Genomic DNA, 22,775 nt, shown 5'->3' with positions numbered 1-22,775 from the left:
AGAATTTCTCATTTTTCTTCAATAGAATTAAGTTTTAAACTTTTTTACCATACAATTAAAACGGTTTAAAAAAAATGAATTAGATAGTTCAGTAGTACCTACCAAAATACCTAAATTTTATTAATTATTCTTAACGCGAAGTTGATAATCTATATAGGCTAACATTATTCTTCTTCCTATAGGTACATCATACAGTATATTCTTTTTAAGATATTTTAAAAGTATATACAAGTACGTGTTAAGCATATACTAAGAATATTCGATTAAGGTATATTCTAAGAATAAACTTTTACGAACATTCCGAGATACTACGTAATACACGAATGTGCTCAGTATATTCGGTGCAAGAATATTCTTCGAAGCACATGCAAAGAACATGAAATTTAGAATGTTTTTTATGGTACATGCTATGCTTGTACTACGCATATACTAAAAAGGATATACTTCGACGAATGTTGGTAGGATATGCTTAGAACGTGATGCGAACATCATTGTTATGTGGGTAGAGTGTTTGGTTATGTTGTTAGTCATGATGATTAACTAGGGATGCTCTATGAACCTTTAATGCATTGGTTTCCCGTTGCCTTATGCATCTCCACGCCGTTGACCATGCCTGGTTCGTCCGCCTTTAGAAATGATTTCTCATTTCTAGGACAAGAAGGTGCCCTTCCACTTACCGACTCTTCCACCCGAAGCTGTTGGTCAGTAAGTGGGGGATTGCTTATACCGGCAATCACTCGACTTTAGAAGACTTTAAAATGTATTTATTAATTTTGAGAGTAATTTAAATGTAAGACCAAATACTTACGATGTCGGGATAGTATCACGAGGTTTTTCCTGGTGTTCCCTCGTGATTTACTATGAGATCTCTAACGCGAGAATTTTAATGTCACCGTTGCATGTGGTTGTCTTTTTAAAGACAGATCACATGCTATGATTTTTTTGTGACGGATATTCTTGAGTTGGGGTTGATTTCATGTAATCGAATGAACTATCTTTCAGTAAAGTCGTCCCAGGAACGCAACTCATAAATATTGGCAATATCATTTTAAAGTCTTCTACTTTAAAATGTATCATATGCATCTGAATTGCCGATATAAATGAGTCAAATTAAATAAATTATTAGAAGAATTTTTTTACTAAGCAACAACATTTTTTGTTTCTGTTAGTAGTATTTTGTATTTTGACAACGGCACCCGATTTGGGCGTCGAAACGTTAATAAAAATCATTTTTTAATAATATTGTGGCTTATTTCCCATTATAAATAGTTAAAATTATAAGATCAAGGTCTTGAACCGGAAGAATCGGTTTATCAGAAGTTGTGTTTTTCCTGATTTTTTTTTGTAAAAATATGTTGTTTATTTTTTTAATTCTTTCATCCTGTATAGATTAATTTTTCAAAAAGGTAATACCGACGTTGAATAAGCTGAAAAATATTTTTTAGGAAATATTTTGAACTCTTTAGCCATGTTAACTACCAAGTAATAAGTGCATAACGTATCTTGACATGTACCTATGAACCTATGTGCGGCAGATTCGTGCGAATAATATAAGAATTATTGTGCATTTAATAGTAGAAGCATATAATTTGGACCACGCACACACTACACATACAAAGATTCAAATTTAAATAAGAGACCATCTCAGATTTTGTCCATTACAAAAATGGCGGGCATTCAAAATGAATCTGCCGCACATAGGTACATGTGCAGATACGTTATGCATTTATTAAATGGTAATTAACATAAAAGTTCATAAAAAGTTCAAAATATTCCCTAAAAAATATTTTTACTCTCTTTTCAATGGCGGTATTATATTTTGAAAAATTAATATATTACAGGGTGAAATAATTGAAAAAAAACAACATAATTTTACATAAAATAACAGTAAAATTACAACTTCTGGTAAACCGATTCTTCCGGTTCAAGACCTCGAACTTACACATCAAAAAAAGAACCAATATACCAACTTTGGTTGAAATCGGACTTTTTGTTCAAAAGTTACCATGCTATTAGTCACATATGTATCGTTGTCATTTTGAATGCCCGCCATTATTGTAAAAGGTAAAATCTGAGATGGCCTCATATCTAAATTTGAACCTTTATATGTGTAGTATATGTTTTCCAAATTATATGCTTCTACCATTAAATGCACAATAATTCTTATAATATTTGCATGAGTCTGCCGCAAATAGGTACATGGGAAGATACGTTCTGCATTTATTAAATGGTAATTAACATAACTAAAAAGTTCAAACTATTTCCTAAAAAATATTTTTACGCTCTTTTCAATGGCGGTATTAACTTCTTGAAAAATTAATATATACAGGGTGAAAGAGTTGAAAACAAAACAACATATTTTTAAATAAAAACCAGGAAAAACACAACTTTTGGTAAACCGATTCTTCCGGTTCAAGACCTCGATCTTATACATTAAAAAAAGAACATACATACCAAATTTGGTTGAAATAGGACGTCTCGTTCAAAAGTTATCGTTCTATTAGTCACATATGTATAGTCGCCATTTTGAATGCCCGCCATTTTTGTAAAAGGCAAAATCTGAGATGGCCTCGTATCTAAATTTGAAGCTTTATATCGCACACCTAGTTCAATAGTGCCACAAGTGCAAAACACAATATTCTCGAGAAATGAGCAAAACGTTCTGTAGTAAACGCGTTTTGCCCTGTAAATAATTTATTTTGAGAATGACTGCCTTCAAAATTACAATTTAGGTAGCAAATTATATACTTATTGGCTGGATATTATTACAATTTATTAAAAATAAAACGTTATTATTATTTTGATAGTTATGGCGATATTGCATTGTGAAGAAAGTCATTTATAAAACGATACCTAGGAGATACGGCGGCAATATAATGAAAAAATCAATTGATTTTTGCAGTTGTGGCCGTATTGAATTATATCGGTTGTATTGTGGCAGTGTATATTATCGCCACATCTCTCTTGATTTTTGCAGTTGTGGCCGTATTGAACGTATTGAATTACATCGGTTGTATTGTGGCAGTGTATATTATCGCCACATCTCCCAGTTATGGCCATATTGCATTTTCAAAACCTCCAAAAACCCTACAGTGAAATACCGAAGTAACTTACTTTATACTTATCCAAAACAATATTTTAGTTCAGGCTGTATTGCATTAGATGGGCCATTATATAGGCAATATTTTACAGCCTTAACCCAAAATTCGAATTTTTTGCAGTTGTGGCACAATTGAACTAGGTGTGCGATATGTGTAGAATATGTGGTCCAAATTATTTTTAATTTTTGCAGTCGTTACATTATACAGACTTTGTACTGCTTTGATAAAATGTTTAATATTGGTTTGTTATAGGGTTGATCATAGTTTGCCGAGGGGTTACACTGTCATATGCTTTTTGTAAGTCTACATTCACCAGGCGAACTTCTTTATTGACGGCTTTTTTTTTCAATAACTTGCGTAATAGAGTACAAGTGGTCTATTGTGGACTGTCCAGCTCTAAAGCCAGCTAACTTCTTTTTGTGGATCGTTGACATGATATATAATTTCTATTCTTTTGGTAATTCGGCACCATTTAAGCAGGGTTGCTAGAGTTTTCTTAGCTGTTCCTGGAGTTTGTCTGTCTTTCACTAATTCTACAGGGATGTCACCAGGACCAAGGGGTTTTCCATTTTTCAGGGATTTGATTATTTCTTCCATATATGATTTACTTATTTGTACTGGTAATGAATTTATATGTATACCTATGGTGTTACCTTCCATGTTAGTAAATTCTGGTCTTTGTTCTGTTAGTAATTTTTTGAAATATTTCCATTTTCCATTGTTATTGGTGATATAACGTCTTTTTTCTTATTATTTCTCATATTTTCAATTAATATCCAACTCTGTGCATATTCTACCTCCTATGTAGGTGTTGATTTTTTGGCAGTTCTTTTTCCATAATTCGTTCTTTCTTGAGTTATCTTTTTTCTTACTGTGGCTTGTGCTTCTTTGTAAATTGTTTTATCGTTTTCTGTTTTTGTTGTTAGGAATGTTTGGTATCTCCGACGTTTATCTGTAATTTCCTTCTCTTTTTCTTCATTCCACTAGTACGGTTTTATTCCTTTATAGTTTTCGTCCCATTTCCCCAGTGCTTCTTCTGCTGATAAATAAATGGACTTTATGATGTGTTCGTAGTGTTATTCAGTATTTTCAAAACTACCCATTTCTAATTTTTCGTCTAAACCTAAACGTTTTTTATACAGTAGATTTACACTATCATAGTTTTAAACTGTCTAGGTCAGAGGTTCTCAATCTGTGGTACATGTACAACTGGTGGTACATATCATTATTGGCGGTGGTACACAAAACACAGAAAAAAATAAAATAGTAGTACTTAGTAATAGTAAGTATGTATTGATAATACAATTTAAAAATATAGGTGGTACCAAAAATAACTGTAGGTGGTATATCACTCAAAAAGGTTGAGAACCGCTGGTCTAGGTTGTATCGTAACATTCGTTGTAAAAAAATCCTTCAAAGAGAAATTCCACAAGAGCAAACTGGATTTATCAAAGGTAGAGGTACTCGAGAACACCTGTTGAATATAAGACAGATAATCGAAAACTCTAGGGAATTCAATATTCCACTGTACATATGCTTTATAGATTATCGTAAGGCGTTCGACAGGGTCAAGTGGAGATACTTATGATGAATACTAAGAGAAGTAGGCGTACCACAACACCTTATTTCGCTTATAACTGAACTATACGAACACACTACTGGATCAGTTAAAGTGCTTGACACACTTTCAAACGAATTTCATCCAGAACGGGGTGTCAGGCAGGGATGTATACTATGGTTCTTTTCATGAGGATTTTTCAGTGCGTCACAAATGATAGAAAAAAGGTAAGTCCGTGATAATATACATTTATAACATTTATTCTAACATGACATTTTAGTTAAATCTGACAGTTGTCAAATTTTATTTGCAATTGGGCATAAAAACAAATCAATTGTCTTTATTGCATTTATAAAATGGTATTTTCTTTGATTTGTATAGTCTTATAAATTGTACAGATTATATTCGTAGATATATTATATAATTAGTAAATAATTTTTTTTCTATTATAGCGCCATCTATCGACAACTAGAATAATCACCGAACTAGAATAATTACCAAAGTAATCACCGACGTGCCTTTTTTTCTGTCATATACAATTTAATGCGTTTGAAAGAAATCGAAAAACTGTGACGCACTGAAAAATGCTCATGAGAAAAAGCATATATCCACAATTATTCAATATATATGGGGAGCACATTATGAGAAGAGCACTTATGAGAAAAAGGCATCTCAATAAATGGTCATAAAATAAACAACCTACGTTTCGCAGATGACACAGCCCTTCTTGCAAATAGTCAAGCAGAGCTGATTGATCTTATACGACTGGTTGAAAACGAAAGTCAAATATTTGTTCTGCAATTAAACATATCAAAGACAAAGATCATGATAGTGGATAGACTACATAACAATCATCCACACATAACCACAATTGATCATTTTGAGGTTGTGAGCTCATACTTATATCTGGGATCATTAACCACAAACACAGGGTCACTACAGGAAGAAATAAAACGTAGATGTGATCTAGCAAGTCTCCACAGCAAAAATGACCACAATATGGAAGGACTGTCAAATTTCAAGAGCGTTAAAGATGAGGTTGATCAACTGCTTAATATTCCCAATACTGACCTACGAATGTGAATCTTGGACCCTGAGAAATTCGGAAAGAAGAAAGATAGACGCCACTGAAATGTTATGTTGGAGAAGAATGCTACGAATTCCTTGGACCGACCATAGGACAAATAATTCAATTTTAAGAGAGCTAAAAGTTAGCCATCGACTCTCCAGTAAAGTCCATCTCCAACAATTAAAATACTTTGGACATGTTATGAGAGCAAACACAGAAAATATCACAGAAAGACTCATTATACAAGGAAAGGTGGAAGGCCGAAGATCACGAGGAAGATCCCCAACAAGATGGATCGATAAAATTACAGGAATATGCAAAAGACCTATGCATGAGTTAAAAGAGATGACCAGAGACAGAGATCTTTGGAGACGGACAATACACGACATCACGTCGACCACTACCCTCCCTCCGGGGGGTCAGGATTGAAGAGAGAGGTTGTATCGTACTTGTTTTATTAAGGGCATAGGCGCAAAATGTCGCCTGTCAAAATGTTCAATGTGTTTTAAATGTACCTACTCATTTTTTTTCTCGAATCCTGAGAAAACTAATCAGTATTTTTGCAAAATTTAAACGATTTAAATTATTACCGAGGGCCGAAAGTCCCTTAGAATAACCAAAAAGTTTTTTTTGAATAAGGTATTTGAAAATAAAATTCCTGTAACTTATTAAAATAAACATTATAGATGTTTTCAGGACTTTCGGCCTTCGGTAATAACGTAATCTTTCATTCTGCGTTAAAATTTTTCAAAAATACTTATTGGTTTTCTTAGGATCCGAAAAAAATGAAACACATTTAAAACACGTTGAACATTTTGACAGGCGACATTTTGCGCCTATACCCTTAACTGATTTGATTCGATGTGCTCTTTTTCTTTTTCGTATCTGTTTGGGGGTACCGCTTTAACTTTTAGCAGATGATGATCGGTGCCACATGATGGCCCTCTTCGCTACTAGCACATCTTGTATTTTAATTGTAGTTCTCTGTCTTACAACGCTGTAATCTATTATATATTTCAGATTTTTGGTCTGTTGTATCCACGTGTATTTATGTATATCGCGGTGTGGATAAAATCCATTCAATATTTTTAAGGTATTTTGTCCGCATGTTGTTATTACTCTGATTCCATTATCATTTCTGGTATTTTCACCTAGTATCATAATGAAGTCTCTTAGAAGTATGATCCCCCTAGGTGTTACTACTTTTATAATTTCATTGTTCCGTTGTTCGAAGAATTCATCTTTAATGTTGACCAATGCGTCCTCATTAATTCTATATACTCCTGGTATGATTCTGATTCCATTTATCATGATGTTCATTTTTATAAATCTCTGATTAATTGCTTCCGAAGACGTAATGTAATAAAGATATTAATAAAGAAATATTAAGAAAAAATAATATGAATAATAATAAGAAAAGATAATAATAAAGAATTTATTTTCTGTTTTTTAATTCAATATAATACTGAATATGTGACAATAAAGATTGTATAAATATAAAACGTATATTGTAAAATATGCATAATATTTTTATGGCAACGAAAAACTGCACCATATTCTTAAAATCACTGTTTTAAACTTATCATTTTGTTGTAGTACTTAAATTCGCCAGATTCGAATCAACGTAAAAGAAATATAAACGGCAGTCTTTAAAACAACTTAATCCCAGTCTTCTTCTTCCCACCCTGCATTATTTTCATCGTTGAGACCACTCACAGCAAGTTTACTACTTAGCTCATTTGTAACCACAATATCATCCTTACTCTCATCTACAATAAACTTATTACAACTTTCTATCACTGGCTCCATATCCTGAAAGAAATTTATATCATTCTGCTCGTTAACCACAGATTGAGTTTTTATATCTAGTTCGGAAATATCTGGAATTTTTACTTTATGCTGAGATGTTGCTATATTCGTGCTTGATTCATCAATTAATATGACACGATTGTCTCTATACGTTGATGTATCTGTAGTTATCGTTTGGCGAGTTTCATTTATGTCCCAGTCGTCCCAATTATCTACATCCTCGTCTGCCGAAGGTTCCACTTCTTCGGTTGATGTTTCACCTTCTTCACCATCAGGTCTGGGTCTCTCGGGCAATTCACTAACAATATTTAGTTCATTTTCTAGACCACTAAAACTTATCTGATCGGCCTCTTGGGGTATCTGGGCTGAAGTGGATGAGTTTTGAAAGATTTCCGGGTTTACTTTTTTCGATGATCTTCTAACTGAATGGGTTGGTCGAAAGTCATTAAATAGTTTCGCCCTTTTGCCTCCGACTACAGTTTCGGAACCTAAAACTGGTACAAGCAACGCTAATGTTGTCAGTGTGACGGAGACTAGATGGTCATTGGTATCCTTAATTCCAACTAGCAGCTGAAATTTTAAGTCATTTATTAATTAAAATAGCTTATTATATGCAACCTTCTTAATTAGGGTGGTCCAAAAAACTCAAGTTTTTTTTAGAGACCTGGGGACCCTCTCATTTTGTTATATCTAATAAAAGAATAATCTATGCCAAATGTTAACACTCTAGAACATATGGAAGGTAGTGCTCAACAACATTTATTTTTCATAAATTTCCGTAAAACATTTAAGTTTAGAAAAAAACTTAAACAAAGTTTTAGACGGCGAAAGCGAAGACGTTTCTGAACCAAAGGCTAAGAAGAGCCTTTTTGACATGAATGTGGCAGCGGCTTTAGACGGGAATAAAGTTTCCGATCGTGAAGCTGTAAGGCTTATTATTCCTATTGCTGCCGCACTTGGACATGATCCTGCGGAATTACCGCTTTCAAGAAGTTCTGTAAAAAGGAAACGAGAAGCAGCAAGACAGAATTTTCCAACAGAGATTAAATCAAACTTAGACATCCAAGAACCAATTGTTGTTCGTTGGGACAGCTGTCCTGCCCGACATTTTAGGTTCACAAAAGGTAGATAGACTACCAGTGCTAGTTTCCTGTGCTGGTGGAAATGACTGGGGGTGCCAAAATTGGCTAGTGCAACAGGTTTGAACACTGGAGATGCAGTACTTAAAACTCTTAAAACATGGGATCTCGATGATAAAGTCATTGGTATGGGCTTTGACACCACAGCCGTCTATGGTGATTAATGTGAATTGACAGATTTTGCTGATAGTAGAACAATGTTGTTGTTTACTTAACTAAGCTAACCATTATGCAAAGCTTTTTAAACAAGCACCCAAGTGAATGGGAACAGGACCCAGAGGCAAAAAATACAGTAAATAAAATCAAAGTGGTCAATGAGATCGCAGAAAGAGGTGTAAAACTATTTTAAGATTTTAACAAACTCATAACAAATTATGAGGACGAAAAACAGCTATTACTGCAGATTTTAGAAGCTAATCGAAAACAAGTCCTGACTGAGCCAACAAAGAAGGCCGTTCTAGAAAGCCTACAGAAACCATCCATTTCCAAAGACAAAATTTAAAGAGTTCATTTTTATTGTGGTCTTCACTACAAAATGTACTCTTATTTTAAACATGAGTTCCAATGTAAAATAAACAAATAAATTAAGTTTTCGTATCCTAACATGTCTTGTAATTTTTTCAAAAAGCGATAAAAATATTCCCGTTTTCATTATATAAACAGTATTGAGCACTGCCTTCCAAGTGATTTATGGCTTTCATATTTTGGCTGCTTACTGCTTTTATCAATTAGAAAAGATTTGGAGGGTCCCTTGGCTTTTACATTCAACTTGAGTTATTCACATAAGATCTTGAACCACCCTATTCTTAATATTATTAATAAGCGAGAAATACAATTTTAAGTACTTCGATTAAATTAAATGATGAAAATAAATATACGAACAGAATAATTCGATTGGTGTGTTTCAAAGGGAGAATAGTTATGGATTATAAATATTTAGTTGCTATAAATTGTATCAATCGAATTGTAGGAGTACAAAGTCTTTTCTCTTTTTTTTGTAGACATGACTTTCTGTTAGTAGTCTGTTTTCCAATGTGCCTCTCTCTAGTAAGTTGTCGTTCACTTGATCTTCCATTTCTGTTTCCATCTTTCCGTAGCTAGATAGTGAGATGCCGTGATATTTAAACTTCATTATTTGTTCTATTATCTGACCCTCAAGCTCTAATTTATATCTTAGTAGATTTGCTGTTATAACCATGCAATTTTCTGGCGGTTATACTTAGGGCTTTCAATCCCGCAGCCTGAGTTCAATCTCGGTATTTACGGGAATACCAATTTTCAATCCACGGGGTCTCGGTATTTGCGAGATTCCGCTTTTTGAAAATAGTCATATTTATATAAGGCAAACAAAACAATGAATTAATCAACTAACTCCACATTTATTTAAGTATTACTATTAGTATGAGATCAATCAAATTACACCGTTTATTCTTCACAAAAAACAGTAACAAATACTGAAAAAACAAAAAATCTATTTTCTTAAAAAAATACACAAATTTTTAAAAATTAACAAGAAAAACACATTTTCAACTAAAAATTGACATAGTTTACTTTACTTATTTAGTTGCTATATTACTTAGCTATAGGTTTCATTATTTAGCTAAAGCTTTCAATTGAAAATGTTTGCGAAGGACACAACATATCTAAACTGTCGTCTGCCAAACTACTGCGTATATTAGAGGCAATATAGCTGTTGCTAAACAACACTGTTTAAATTTAGTTTAATTTCGCTCACGCTGTATATTAGTTTTAAGATTTACTTTCCTAATTTTCCTAAAATTTAATTATCTTTACGGATGCCGGTACTTGCTTGGAAACTAACTTTCTAAATATAATCCTAATGCGTTCTTAAGAATTATAACAATGACAGTACACAGTTAGAAATTTTTATCTTTCAGTCTTTGGTATCCAAAATTTCCAACCAGGCCATTTCATGAGAAAGACGGCTGACGTAAACTTTAACCAAAAAAGGAAATTTTGAAGGTCAAAAAACGGTTGCGATGAATAGGGGTTGAGGGGTGTTCTTGTGTTCGAGAGACAGTACAGTTGCAACTGCGAGACGGAGCAGTCGAAAAGTTGGAGCTCAACGCTCTCGGTTCAGCGCAAACCGGATTGTTTAATACGTGTTCAGTAACTAGTGCCAATTCTTTTTGTTTTCGTGCTCATAGTGTGTTTATTGAGCTATTGCAAGCAAGCTATCGGCGTCCAAAATTTCGTTATTGTAATTGTTTTTGGTAAATAGACTTAGTAACAACGTTCTTCTCGTATATTTCATTTGTCCCAAAGCTTTGGGTGGTCCTTCGTATAAGTAGAGAAAAAGTGAAACCATTTCCCTAAGGAAAGAAAATTCAGTTTCCCAAGGGGAAAAACCAGCGATCTATAACTGGTGCGCGAAACAAAGGCACCAGGACGAAGTGTAAGGCCAACAATACCTACATCTTCGCACATGTTCCTTCGAGCCCGGATATCTTCACATTTTAACTTCGAACCAAAGATCTTCGCTTGGTTCACCTTCAAGTATCAACGCACCTTCAGGATCCTCCAGTGGACGTCTCTAGACTTCTTCATCGTGGTAGCTGATTCAACGCATCGCATCAAATTCGCAACAAACTGTAAGCTTTTTAATTATTTTAATAATACTTGTGAAGTGCCTACTATAAACTCTCGTTGAATATTTATTGAACACTTTCGTTATTTCGCTGCTTTTTTATATTTATTGGACATTATTATATTTTCTTGATTTTATTGGACATTCTCATATTTCCGTATTTTTCTCTGTTTAATATTATTTTTGGGTTTTTATTCAAAGATCAAATCGTTTCACGTAGTTTTCGCTTATCAAATTTTTGTCTAATTTACTCAGTCAACCATGAATAAAACCGTTGACGATCTTACTAAAGCAAAGGATGACCTTGTTAAGGCAAGGGGTCGTAGTAAAGCTTCGATAACTAGATTAGAGAATTGGTTAAAAGATAATGGAAATAAAAATATTTCAAAAAATGAACTGATTTCTAGAAAAGATTATTTATCAAAAGTTTTTGACAAGTACCTTGACGTTCAAAATGAATTAGAAATATTAGATGACGCATATGCTGTTGACATGGCAGATGTAGAAGGGAGATTTCTAATCTTGGAATCAGCCCTAAATGATAAAATTGATCAAATTTCAGTAAATTCTGTTATGAGCACCTCAGCTCAACAAAGTCCCACAAACTCAAATAACCGTCATGTCCGCTTACCGGAGCTAAAAATTCCTCATTTCGATGGGATTATAGGAAATTGGCCTAGTTTTTCCGAGATGTTTACAAAACTTATCGTAAATGACACTCATCTTTCAGATATTGAAAAACTAATCTACTTAAAATCAATTCTCAAGAACGAACCTCTACAACTAATTGAAAATTTGGAAATTGTGGGTACAAATTTTTCTATTGCTATCGATATACTTAAAAATAGATTTGAAAATAAATGTTTAATAATTAATACTTATTTAAAACAACTTCTGAACGTTCCTTCAATAACAAAAAATACTGCTCAAAACTTGCGTGAATTCTTAACTCACATAAAAAAGAATTTAAGTGCGATAAACAATTTCAATATTTCCGACAATCTTGCAGATATAATTTTAATTCACATATTCACACAAAAATTAGATTTTAATATGAAACGATCCTTGGAATCAGAAAGAGATTTTAACGAACTTCCTACGATAGATGAGTTTTTGAATTTCATTGAAAAGAAATGTAAGATATTGGAAAATTTGATCTTTGAAGAGAAAACAAATCATAAACCAAAACCGTCTCTGCATACTTCTGCAGATAACAGAGATACACTTTTTAAATGTTTCGTCTGCAATTCTAGCTCACACAAGGTATACTCTTGCCAACAATTTTTAAATTTGACTGCTCAAAAGCGTATACAAATAGTAAAGAACAAAGGTTTCTGTCTCAATTGCCTTGCTAGTGGCCATAAATCTAATATTTGTCCCTCATTGTCGAATTGTAAAACCTGCAATAGGCGCCATCATTCTTTGCTCCACATTTCGCATCCGTCGGAAAATAATGCAAAGCAAGTTTCCGGTAGGTCAAATCATCAAAGTCAACCCGCCCAAAATCAATTTGTTCGTAATTTCCGTGACCAACGTCAAAACCAGCATCCTTCTCAATCTACCTCGGAGAATATTCAAGAAAATTCGCAGAACAATTCTGTTCTAAATGCAACTCCGCAATCTTTGCCAGATATGCAAAATCCCCCAGGTCCGAGCAATATTTCGTCTCACTCTGTATATTCGAAAAACCTACAAGTTTTACTCACAACTGCTTTGGTAACTGTTCATGATGTTCAAAATAACCCCATCTCAGTTCGTTGTTTAACAGACTCCGGTAGCCAGGTTTCGTTCATAACAGACAGGTTAGCCAAAAGAATTTGTTATTCACCATATACCAGAAATCTTCAAATATCAGGCTTCTTCTGTTTCAAACAAGATGGTAGACCTTCAAATCCATTCAAACACATCTCCTAGCAAAAATTTTTATCTGTCTTGCGCTATCCTTGAAAGCATTACGTGCCAGCATCCACAAGTCACGCTCGATTTAAATTTATTAAAAATACCAAAAAATGTAAAACTGGCAGATCCACATTTCTGTACCCCGTCGGACGTAGACATTCTTTTAGGAGCTGATATCTATTTCGATCTAGTTACTTATGGCTTAATAAAACTAGGTCCCAACCTTCCTATTCTTCAAAACACTCATTTGGGGTATATTGTAGGTGGAAATATTCCATACTCTCGTAATGCAATGTTAGGATCAAACTCGAATCCTTCAACTAATGTTCACTCTCATTACTCAAATGTTTCATTACACGCACAAACTGCTGATCTCGATTCTCTTTTAAAGAACTTTTGGGAAATAGAAGAGACTAAACCTATCAATCCTATTCATGCAAAAACATTAACTCCTTCAGAACAGCAAGCTGAGGACATATTCAAATCTTCGTTTACAATTCTTCCTAGTGGCAGATTTCAAGTAGACCTACCTCTAAAAACTCCTAATGAATATCGAAAATTAGGTGAATCATTTCATTTGGCAAAAAGGCGTTTTTTCAATCTTGAAAAAAGGCTTAATAAATCAGACGAATTACGGCGTCAGTACAATGATTTCATATCAGAATATGTATCTTTAGGTCATTGTAAATACGTTCCTCTTTCTAAAACTAACGAATCGTCAGTACATAAGTTTTTTCTTCCACATCATTGTGTTCTCAAACATGATAGCCTAACTACCCGACTCAGGGTTGTATTTGATGGATCAATGAAATCAACCTCAAATGTGTCTCTCAATGATATTCTGCTTAAAGGTTATACTGTACAACCTGATTTATTCGAAATCCTAATTCGTTTTAGACTTTATAAATATGTTCTCATCGCCGACATCGAAAATATGTTTAGGCAGATAAGAATCAATCCGGAACAGACATTTCTGTTAAACATTCTATGGCGCAATTCCCCGCAAGAAGAATTAAAATGTCTAGAACTTCAGACCGTGACTTACGGCACAAATTCAGCTAGTTTTTTAAGCACTAGATGCCTCAAAGAGTTGGCAGTTCGTAATCAAGGAAATTACCCATTAGCTGCTGATGCACTACAAAATTCTTGTTATGTAGACGACATTTTACATGGTGCAAATGACATCAACACTTTGCATAAGACTTATAAACAACTTTCTGTGAGTTTAAATTCCGCTGGAATACCACTCCATAAATGGAGTTCTAATTCTTCTGAGTTTCTCGACTCCATTTCCACTGAATCACAAAATTCTAATTATGTGGTAAAACCCGAAAATTCGTCAAATAAAGTTCTGGGGATATGTTGGAATTCTAAGTCTGATTTGTTGTCTATATCTATCCCTGACATTTCCAATGAAACAAAATACACAAAAAGAGAAGTTCTATCAATTATTGCCTCTATTTTCGATCCTCTTGGTCTAATAAATCCGATTACTGTATCTGCAAAGTTGCTAATGCAAAAAATTTGGATGTGTAACTTAAATTGGGATGACAAACTCACACAAGAAATTTCCTCAGAATGGTTAAATTTTTTAGCTCACATTCCTGATCTCGCCAAACTTGCAATTTCTAGACCTCTGCTCAATCCTCTCAATATTTCTCGAATTGAAATCCATGGTTTCTGCGATGCAAGCATGAAAGCATATGGTGCTTGTATTTATTTACGAGTTTTACATGAAAATGGAACCGTTTCTTGCAACCTAATCACCTCAAAGAGCCGTGTAGCTCCGTTAAAAATCATTTCCCTACCGAGGCTTGAATTATTAGGTGCTGTTTTGCTCTCTACCTTGATTTCAAATATTGTCCTTATTATTTCACCAAAGGTTTCTCCCATAGCTTCGGTTAGGTTATGGACAGACTCCCAAATTGTACTTGCATGGATTAATTCTCATCCTTCTCGTTGGTCAATTTTCGTAGCAAACCGTATATCTCAAATACAGGAGTTAACGAAAACTTATTCATGGAATCACATAAGGTCTAAAGATAACCCTGCAGATATTCTCTCTCGCGGTACCACACCCGCTCTGCTGATAGAAAATACATTATGGTGGCATGGGCCCCACTTTTTAATGAACAGAACCACTAAATTCAATGAATTCGTTCCAAATACTGACTTAACAGGTGTCCCTGAAATAAAAGGCACTCTTCACACTGTAAGTAATTCGAAGCCAACTCTATATACAACATTTTGCAAATTTTCATCCTTCACTCGTTTACAAAGGGTAATTGCATATTGCAATAGATATATTTACAATCTTAAGTATAAGAAAAACAAAAGAAATGGTGTACTTTCGGCTGCTGAACTGATAGAAGCTGAGGAAAGGATAGTCAAAATTATTCAACTAACATTCTTTCAACCAGAATTTAAAGACATAAAGCTCCAGAAACTAGTTAAAAATAAGGCAATTTTAAAATTGAATCCATTTATAGACACATCTGGTTTTTTTAAGAGTTGGTGGAAGACTTCGCCACGCAAATGTTTCATATAATCAAAAATTTCCACTCCTTCTTCCTTCAAAATGCCATGTAGTTAGATCGTTGCTTGAAAGAGAACACGTTCGCCTATTGCACACCGGCCCTCAAAATACATTGTCAAACATTAGGCTCACTTATTGGCCTCTTGATGGACTAAGAGAAATTAAGAGAATCATATACAAATGTAAGAGCTGTTATAGATTTAACGCAAGGCCGGCTTATCAAATAATAGCCGATTTACCCAAAGAGCGGTTTTAGGTCTCTCGACCGTTCACTAATGTTGGTATCGATTGCGGGGGCCCACTTCAAATAAAATCTTCAAGGTTGCGACGTGCACCCATTTGTAAGGCTTATATAGCAGTATTCGTATGCCTCGTTACTAAGGCAGTCCATATAGAGCTAGTGTCCAGTCTCAGTACTGAATCCTTCCTACTAACTTTGAAAAGATTTATTTCACACAGAGGCATCCCTAAAACGATATATTCTGACAATGCGTCCAATTTTCTTGGAGCTCGTAATCAGTTAAAGGAACTTTACGACTTCTTTATGGGAGCGGGTGTCCTACCTGCCATAAAGGCATTCGCAGCCTCAACATCAATTGAGTGGAAGTTCATTGCACCTCGATCTCCACATCAGGGTGAAATTTGGGAAGCAGCAATAAAAAGCTGTAAGTATCACTTGGTAAGGATGATAGGTAATAATATTTTTACATTCGAGGAATTAACCACTATTTTAGCTCAAATAGAAGCAGTTTTAAATTCACGACCACTTTGTCCATTGTCAGACAGACCAAATGACTTCTCATTTCTAACCCCCGGTCACTTTCTGATCGGCAGCAGCATGACTTCCTATCCAGAGAAAGACATCTCGTCAAGATCCGAAAATAGTTTGTCACTGTGGCAGAAATGCAGCAAAATTCAGCAGCATTTCTGGAAGTGCTGGTCCAGGGATTATTTAAATCGTCTCCAAAACAAGCCCAAATGGTTTACGCCCCAAGAAAATATTAAAGTTGACGATGTGGTACTCCTACTCGATGACAACGCTCCCCCTCTAAAGTGGCCATTGGCAAGAGTAATTGAAACATTACCAGGTAAAGACGGCAAGGTTCGAACCATAAAAGTAAGAACTAAAGACGGAACATTCATAAGATCGATTGTTAAAGTGTGTCCTCTACCTCATACTCATTTAGATGTAGGTCACATCAACGGGGGGACTATGTTGCTAAACAACACTGTTTAAATTTAGTTTAATTTCGCTCACACTGTATATTAGTTTTAAGATTTACTTTCCTAATTTTCCTAAAATTTAATTATCTTTATGGATGCCGGTACTTGCTTGGAAACTAACTTTCTAAATATAATCCTAATGCGTTCTTAAGAATTATAACAATGACAGTACACAGTTAGAAATTTTTATCTTTCAGTCTTTGGCATCCAAAATTTCCAACCAGGCCATTTCATGAGAAAGACGGCTGACGTAAACTTTAACCAAAAAAGGAAATTTTGAAGGTCAAAAAACGGTTGCGATGAATAGGGGTTGAGGGGTGTTCTTGTGTTCGAGAGACAGTACAGTTGCAACTGCGAGACGGAGCAGTCGAAAAGTTGGAGCTCAACGCTCTCGGTTCAGCGCAAACCGGATTCTTTAATACGTGTTCAGTAACTAGTGCCAATTCTTTTTGTTTTCGTGCTCATAGTGTGTTTATTGAGCTATTGCAAGCAAGCTATCGGCGTCCAAAATTTCGTTATTGTAATTGTTTTTGGTAAATAGACTTAGTAAAAACGTTCTTCTCGTATATTTCATTTGTCCCAAAGCTTTGGGTGGTCCTTCGTATAAGTAGAGAAAAAGTGAAACCATTTCCCTAAGGAAAGAAAATTCAGTTTCCCAAGGGGAAAAACCAGCGATCTATAACTGGTGCGCGAAACAAAGGCACCAGGACGAAGTGTAAGGCCAACAACACCTACATCTTCGCACAATAGCTAGTAGCAGAAAATGCCCTTTCGGCTTCCACACTTGTCGGCGGTATTCATTTTAAGGCTTTATATGTAAATGTAAGATATTTTCCCATTAACGCCCCAGATTCATAGTTATTTCTTTTTTTTATAATGGACTCGAGTGTATTAGCTCGATATGGTGACGGACACAGTACATTACATGCTGACGATAAAGTTAACTCTAACTCCTGTTGCAATGTAAGATCAAGATCTACATTGACGTTTCTTACTTGATCAGTCTCTTCGTCATCATTGCTCTCAGCCTCTTCGTCATACGACGCGTGATAAATAGGTAGTGTAATCACATTTCTACGTTGTAAAATACGTCGGAGTCAAAGTTAATTCTGAAGCTAACGTTGAATGATTATCTTCCTGTCTTGATCATAAATTTGGGCGTAGCTTTAGCAGTAATGAGATTGTCACCTTGACGGCAGATGAGCTCGACAGCAAGTTTTGGTTCAAGATATTTTTTAGATTTACTAAAGCATCAAAATTCACAAAAGTCACCGGGCGATAGCGCTGGCGAGAGGTCGAATGTAATACGCTTTTTTCAGTCCCGCAAATCCCGCGCCTTTAATCCCGCATCATGCGGGATTGGAAAATGACGCGGGATTCCGCAATACCGCCCTTTCCTATCGGCTTCCATTGCAATATTTTCTTTATTGATTTTGCATCTTCTTGTCTCTGGACAAGTTTCAGCCATGACAGTCGTTGACTTTTCACAAATCTTACAATATCATCCTTCATTCAATTCGTCAGCCCTGTCGTTTCTCCTGATTCTCCACGTGCCGTCTGTCTCTTGCTCATATTTTTCTCAGTATCTTTCTCTCGAATGTCCTGAGTTGAGCTTCATATTTTTTCGTCATTATCCATGTTTCACAACCATAGGTTACTACGGGTCTAGTCAATGTTCTGTAAATAATCATTTTGGCTCTTTTGTCTAATAATTTCGATATCGATGTTTATTGTATTACCAATCATATAAACATATTTATTAAGCGCAACAGGCCTTGTAGGCCTAGGGCTAAAATGTTTACATTTCTGATTACATAAATAATATAATAAATAACTTAATATAACTTACATAACTTATAAATTTTATTTAAATACACTTCAGTTTTTTTATACACTCCTTCTGTCCAATGCTAGTTCTTTCCATCTCTCAATGTTACTTTTCTTCAAGTCTTCATATACACTGTCCTTCCACCTTTTCCTTGGCCTGCCTTTCCTCCTCTTTTGTATTGGTCTTTGTGAGAGTACCATTTTTGGCATTCGTTTACTTCCCATTCTCTCTATGTGCCCCAAGTATCGTATTCTCTGTGCTTTGATCGTCGTCGTAATCGTTGATCAATTTCTTGATATAGTTCATCCAATTCTTTATTGGTTCTTCTTCTCCACTGACCTTCTATTTTCACACCTCCATATATTGCTCTTTGCATTTTTCTCTCCCATCTTTCTAAAAGGTCTGTTTCTGACTTTTTGAGCACCCATGTTTCGCTTGCGTATGTTACTGTAGGTCTGATAACAGTCTTATAAATTCTTATTTTTGTTTTTCTTGATACGTATTTGGATTTCAATAATGTGCGTAATGCTCCATATCTTTTATTTCCTTTAGCTATTCTTGCCTTTATCTCCCCTTCTTCATGACCATTTTCATCTATTTTGGCTCTCAGGTAAATAATTTCTTTGGCTCTTTTGAACGAGTATGTTTTTTCTCCATCTATTTGTTCTATGATGTTATTCTCTTTTTCTTTTTGGATCTCTCCCATTATCATATACTTTGTCTTTTCTTCATTTATTTTAAGTCCGTATTTTTTGGCTTCTGTTATTATGTTTTTCATTAACTTTTGTAGTTCTTTTTTGCTTGTTGCTAATAGCGTCAGATCATCTGCAAATGCTATGCATTGGTGGCCGTTTTTAAATATCGTTTCTTGCATGTTTACTCTGCTTTTCCTGATTATTCCTTCCAATGTTAGATTGAATGCCATTGTTGATAGTGGGTCTCCTTGTCGTAATCCTTCCTTGGTTTCAAACTTTTTGGATGTATACCCTTTCCAAGCTATTTCGTTTGTTGTGTTTTCCATCGTCATCTTTATCATCCTGACAATTTTAATTGGTATCCCCAATTCTTTCATCAGTTCGTACATCTGCTGTCTATTTACTGTGTCGTAAGCCTGCTTAAAGTCTATGAACAAAGCATATAGTACTGTTTTATGTTCGTAACAGGTAGTCTGTATTTCTTTTAAGGCAAATATTTGGTCAGTCGTTGATCTGTTGTTTCTAAAACCTGCCTGGTATTCCCCCAGCATTTTTTCCGAATAATGACTTAGCCTTTTTCTTATACCTTGTGCCAAGATTTTGTAAACTATTTCTAATAGTGCGATGCCTCTGTAGTTTTCGCATAGCATTCTATCACCTTTTTTATGTATAGGGCATATTCTTGCTATGGTCCACTCTTCTGGCATTTTTTCTACTTCCCATATTCTCTTTATCAGGTCATATATCTCTTTCTGTAGTCTTTTCCCTCCTGATTTTATCATTTCGGCCGATATTTCTGTTATTCCTGGGCTTTTGTTATTTTCAAGCTCTTTATTTCGTTCTTTATTTCTTGTTCTGTGGGTATTTCTATTGCTATCTGATCATCTTCAATTTCATGGTTTGTTTCCTTTTGTACTTCGCTCTTATTTAGCAGTTCTGTGAAATAGTTTTGCCAGTTTTCCATTATTTTTTCCGGCTCATTTAGCAACATCCCTTTATAATCTCTCATATATGGGTTGTTTTTTTGATATCCTCTTTCCATTTTTTTTGCTTCCTGGTAGAATGATCTTATTTCTTTTTTTTTTGAAATTTTTCTTCTATGTATTTCTTTCAGTTTGTTCTCGTTGTATTTTCTCTTTTTGCTTCTACATTTTCTTTTCATGATTTTTCTCAATTCTCTGTATTCTTCTCTAGTGCTTTCTTCGTCATTTGTGAGATTTTTGAGTCTTACTTTTCTTATTGCTTCTGCTATTTATTGACATTCTTCATCATACCAATCTTTTGTTTTGTGTTTTCTTTTGGTTTTCGCTAGGATTGCTTTACTTGTGTCCAAGATTGCTTCTTTGATATTTTGCCATTGTTTGTCTGGGCTTGACGTTTCTTGTTCCCTGATTAGTCTGTTGGTTATTCCCTGTTCATACTTCTTATGTGTGTTGTTATCTTTTAGTAGTCCTATGTTAAATTGTTTTCCAATTTTTTCTGTTGTTTTATTGTTTCGCTTTATATTATGCTCGATTTTATATTCTGCTCTCACCAGGTAGTGGTCAGAGTTACAGTCCGCTCCTCTCATGCTCTTTACATTTATTACATTGTTTGCATGCTTCTTCTCTATTAAAATATGGTCTATCTGATTTACTGTCTTCTTATCAGGGGAAATCCACGTTCCTTTATATATATATATCTTTTCGGCGTAATTGTGTGCTTCTTATCACCATTTGCCTTTCTGTTGCAAAGCCTATTATTATTTGGCCATTATCGTTCGACACCTCATGCTTACTATATTTCCCTATTATGTGTTCGTATATATTCTCTCTTCCGACTTTGGCGTTGCAGTCTCCCATTATTATTTTGATGCCAAACCCTCGTAATTTATCATATTCTGTTTCCAATTGCTCGTAGAATTCATCTTTTTCTTCTTCTGTGGCATCTTCAATCGGTGCGTGTACATTATACTTATGTTTCGTTTGTCCCCTTTTAATCTTATTGTGCATAATCTATCTGATATTGGTTGGAATGCCATTACTTTTTCCTTCCATTTTCGCTGTATTATAAAACCTGTTCCTAACCTTCTGGTTTCTCCCCCGCTATTAAAAAATACCACGTCTTCTATTTCTATTATTTCTGTCTCCAATTGTTTTGTCTCTTGTAAAGCTATTATTTCTACATTATATCTTTTAATTTCTCTAATTAATTCTTTGAGTTTTCCTGTTTCGTATGTGCCTCTTACATTCCATGTACCCAAGTTGACTTTAGTTTTCTTTTTGTTATCTTTACTTATTGCCTTGTCCATTGTCTGCGTCGTTTCCGTCTTATTTATCTCTGTTGCAAACTGTATCTTGTCATTTTTCGGCTTGTCTTTTTTATTGCTGTCTTGATTTGTTTTATTTCCATAGTTCGTAATCCTCTTCTTTGCATTTTTCGTCGTCATTTGTTTCCTTTCATTGCTATTGCTTAGTTTTTTGCTTTGGTCTCTACCACCAACGTTTGGTTCATTCCATCCCAGCGCCATATTTCATGATCGGCATATATTTTCTTATACCCTACTTTCACTTTTCTCCCTTCCTTTCTTAGTTCTTGCGCTTTTTGTCTGACACGTTTCTGTACAATTCTGTCGTTATTTGATAGGTCATCGTTGATATAAACTAGACCTTCTTCTCGATTTCTCAATTTGGTTTTGTTTCGCATGATTTTTCTTTTATCTTCTTCCTTTTCAAGCTCGACCAAACAAACTTTTTCTCCTAACTTCAGAGCCTTCTCTATTTGTACATCTACTTCTAATTCTGTCTGCATAAAATTTTTCACTGCATGTTTTAGGATATCTGGGCCATTTGTATCTATGTTCAAACCCTGTATAATTATATTTTTCCGCCTTTTATGATTTTCTAAACTTTCACGCCGTTCTTCTATTTGATAAACTGCCTGTTTTAGTTTCGTGTTTTCTTCTCTTAATGTTATATTCTCCTGGCGTAGCTCTCTTATTTAATCTCTATATTCTTTCTGCTCTCTACGCATCTCGCTAAGTTCTCTTGATTGTTCCTCGATTTTTAAACTTACTCCTGCCATCATTTCCATAATTTTTTGTACATTCTCCTCCATTTTCTCCTTTCTGTAGGAGGGAGATCTGCTTATTTTTCGACTTTTGTTAAAAGCTCGTTCCAATTCTTCCTCTTTTCTCTTCTTGTCGTTTTCGTCTGTCGTGGTACCGTCACTTTCTATTCGAAATAGCTCTTCGTATTTTTATCTTCTCTGCTCATTACAACTGGTTCGTTTTACTGCGATAAAGGTCTCGTTCGGACTATCTCCGCGGAA

General features: G+C 34.7%; 1 protein-coding gene across 1 annotated transcript in view; it reads right to left on the bottom strand.

Annotated features, from left to right (window-relative positions):
- Window positions 1-7,149: 7,149 nt before the first annotated feature.
- The window catches only part of LOC114334685 (protein-associating with the carboxyl-terminal domain of ezrin), a 70,168-nt gene continuing 54,542 nt past the window's right edge, over window positions 7,150-22,775 (bottom strand). The window contains exon 5 of the mRNA XM_028284788.2: window positions 7,150-8,107. Coding sequence (XP_028140589.1) covers window positions 7,388-8,107 — 720 coding nt within the window. The 3' untranslated portion in view covers window positions 7,150-7,387. The remainder of the gene's footprint in view (window positions 8,108-22,775) is intronic.

The sequence above is a fragment of the Diabrotica virgifera genome, chromosome 2 (genome assembly GCF_917563875.1).
Source record: "Diabrotica virgifera virgifera chromosome 2, PGI_DIABVI_V3a".
Taxonomy (NCBI): Eukaryota; Metazoa; Arthropoda; class Insecta; order Coleoptera; family Chrysomelidae; genus Diabrotica; species Diabrotica virgifera.
Note: the sequence above shows the minus strand (reverse complement) of the source record. Positions and strands in the feature narration are given on the sequence as shown.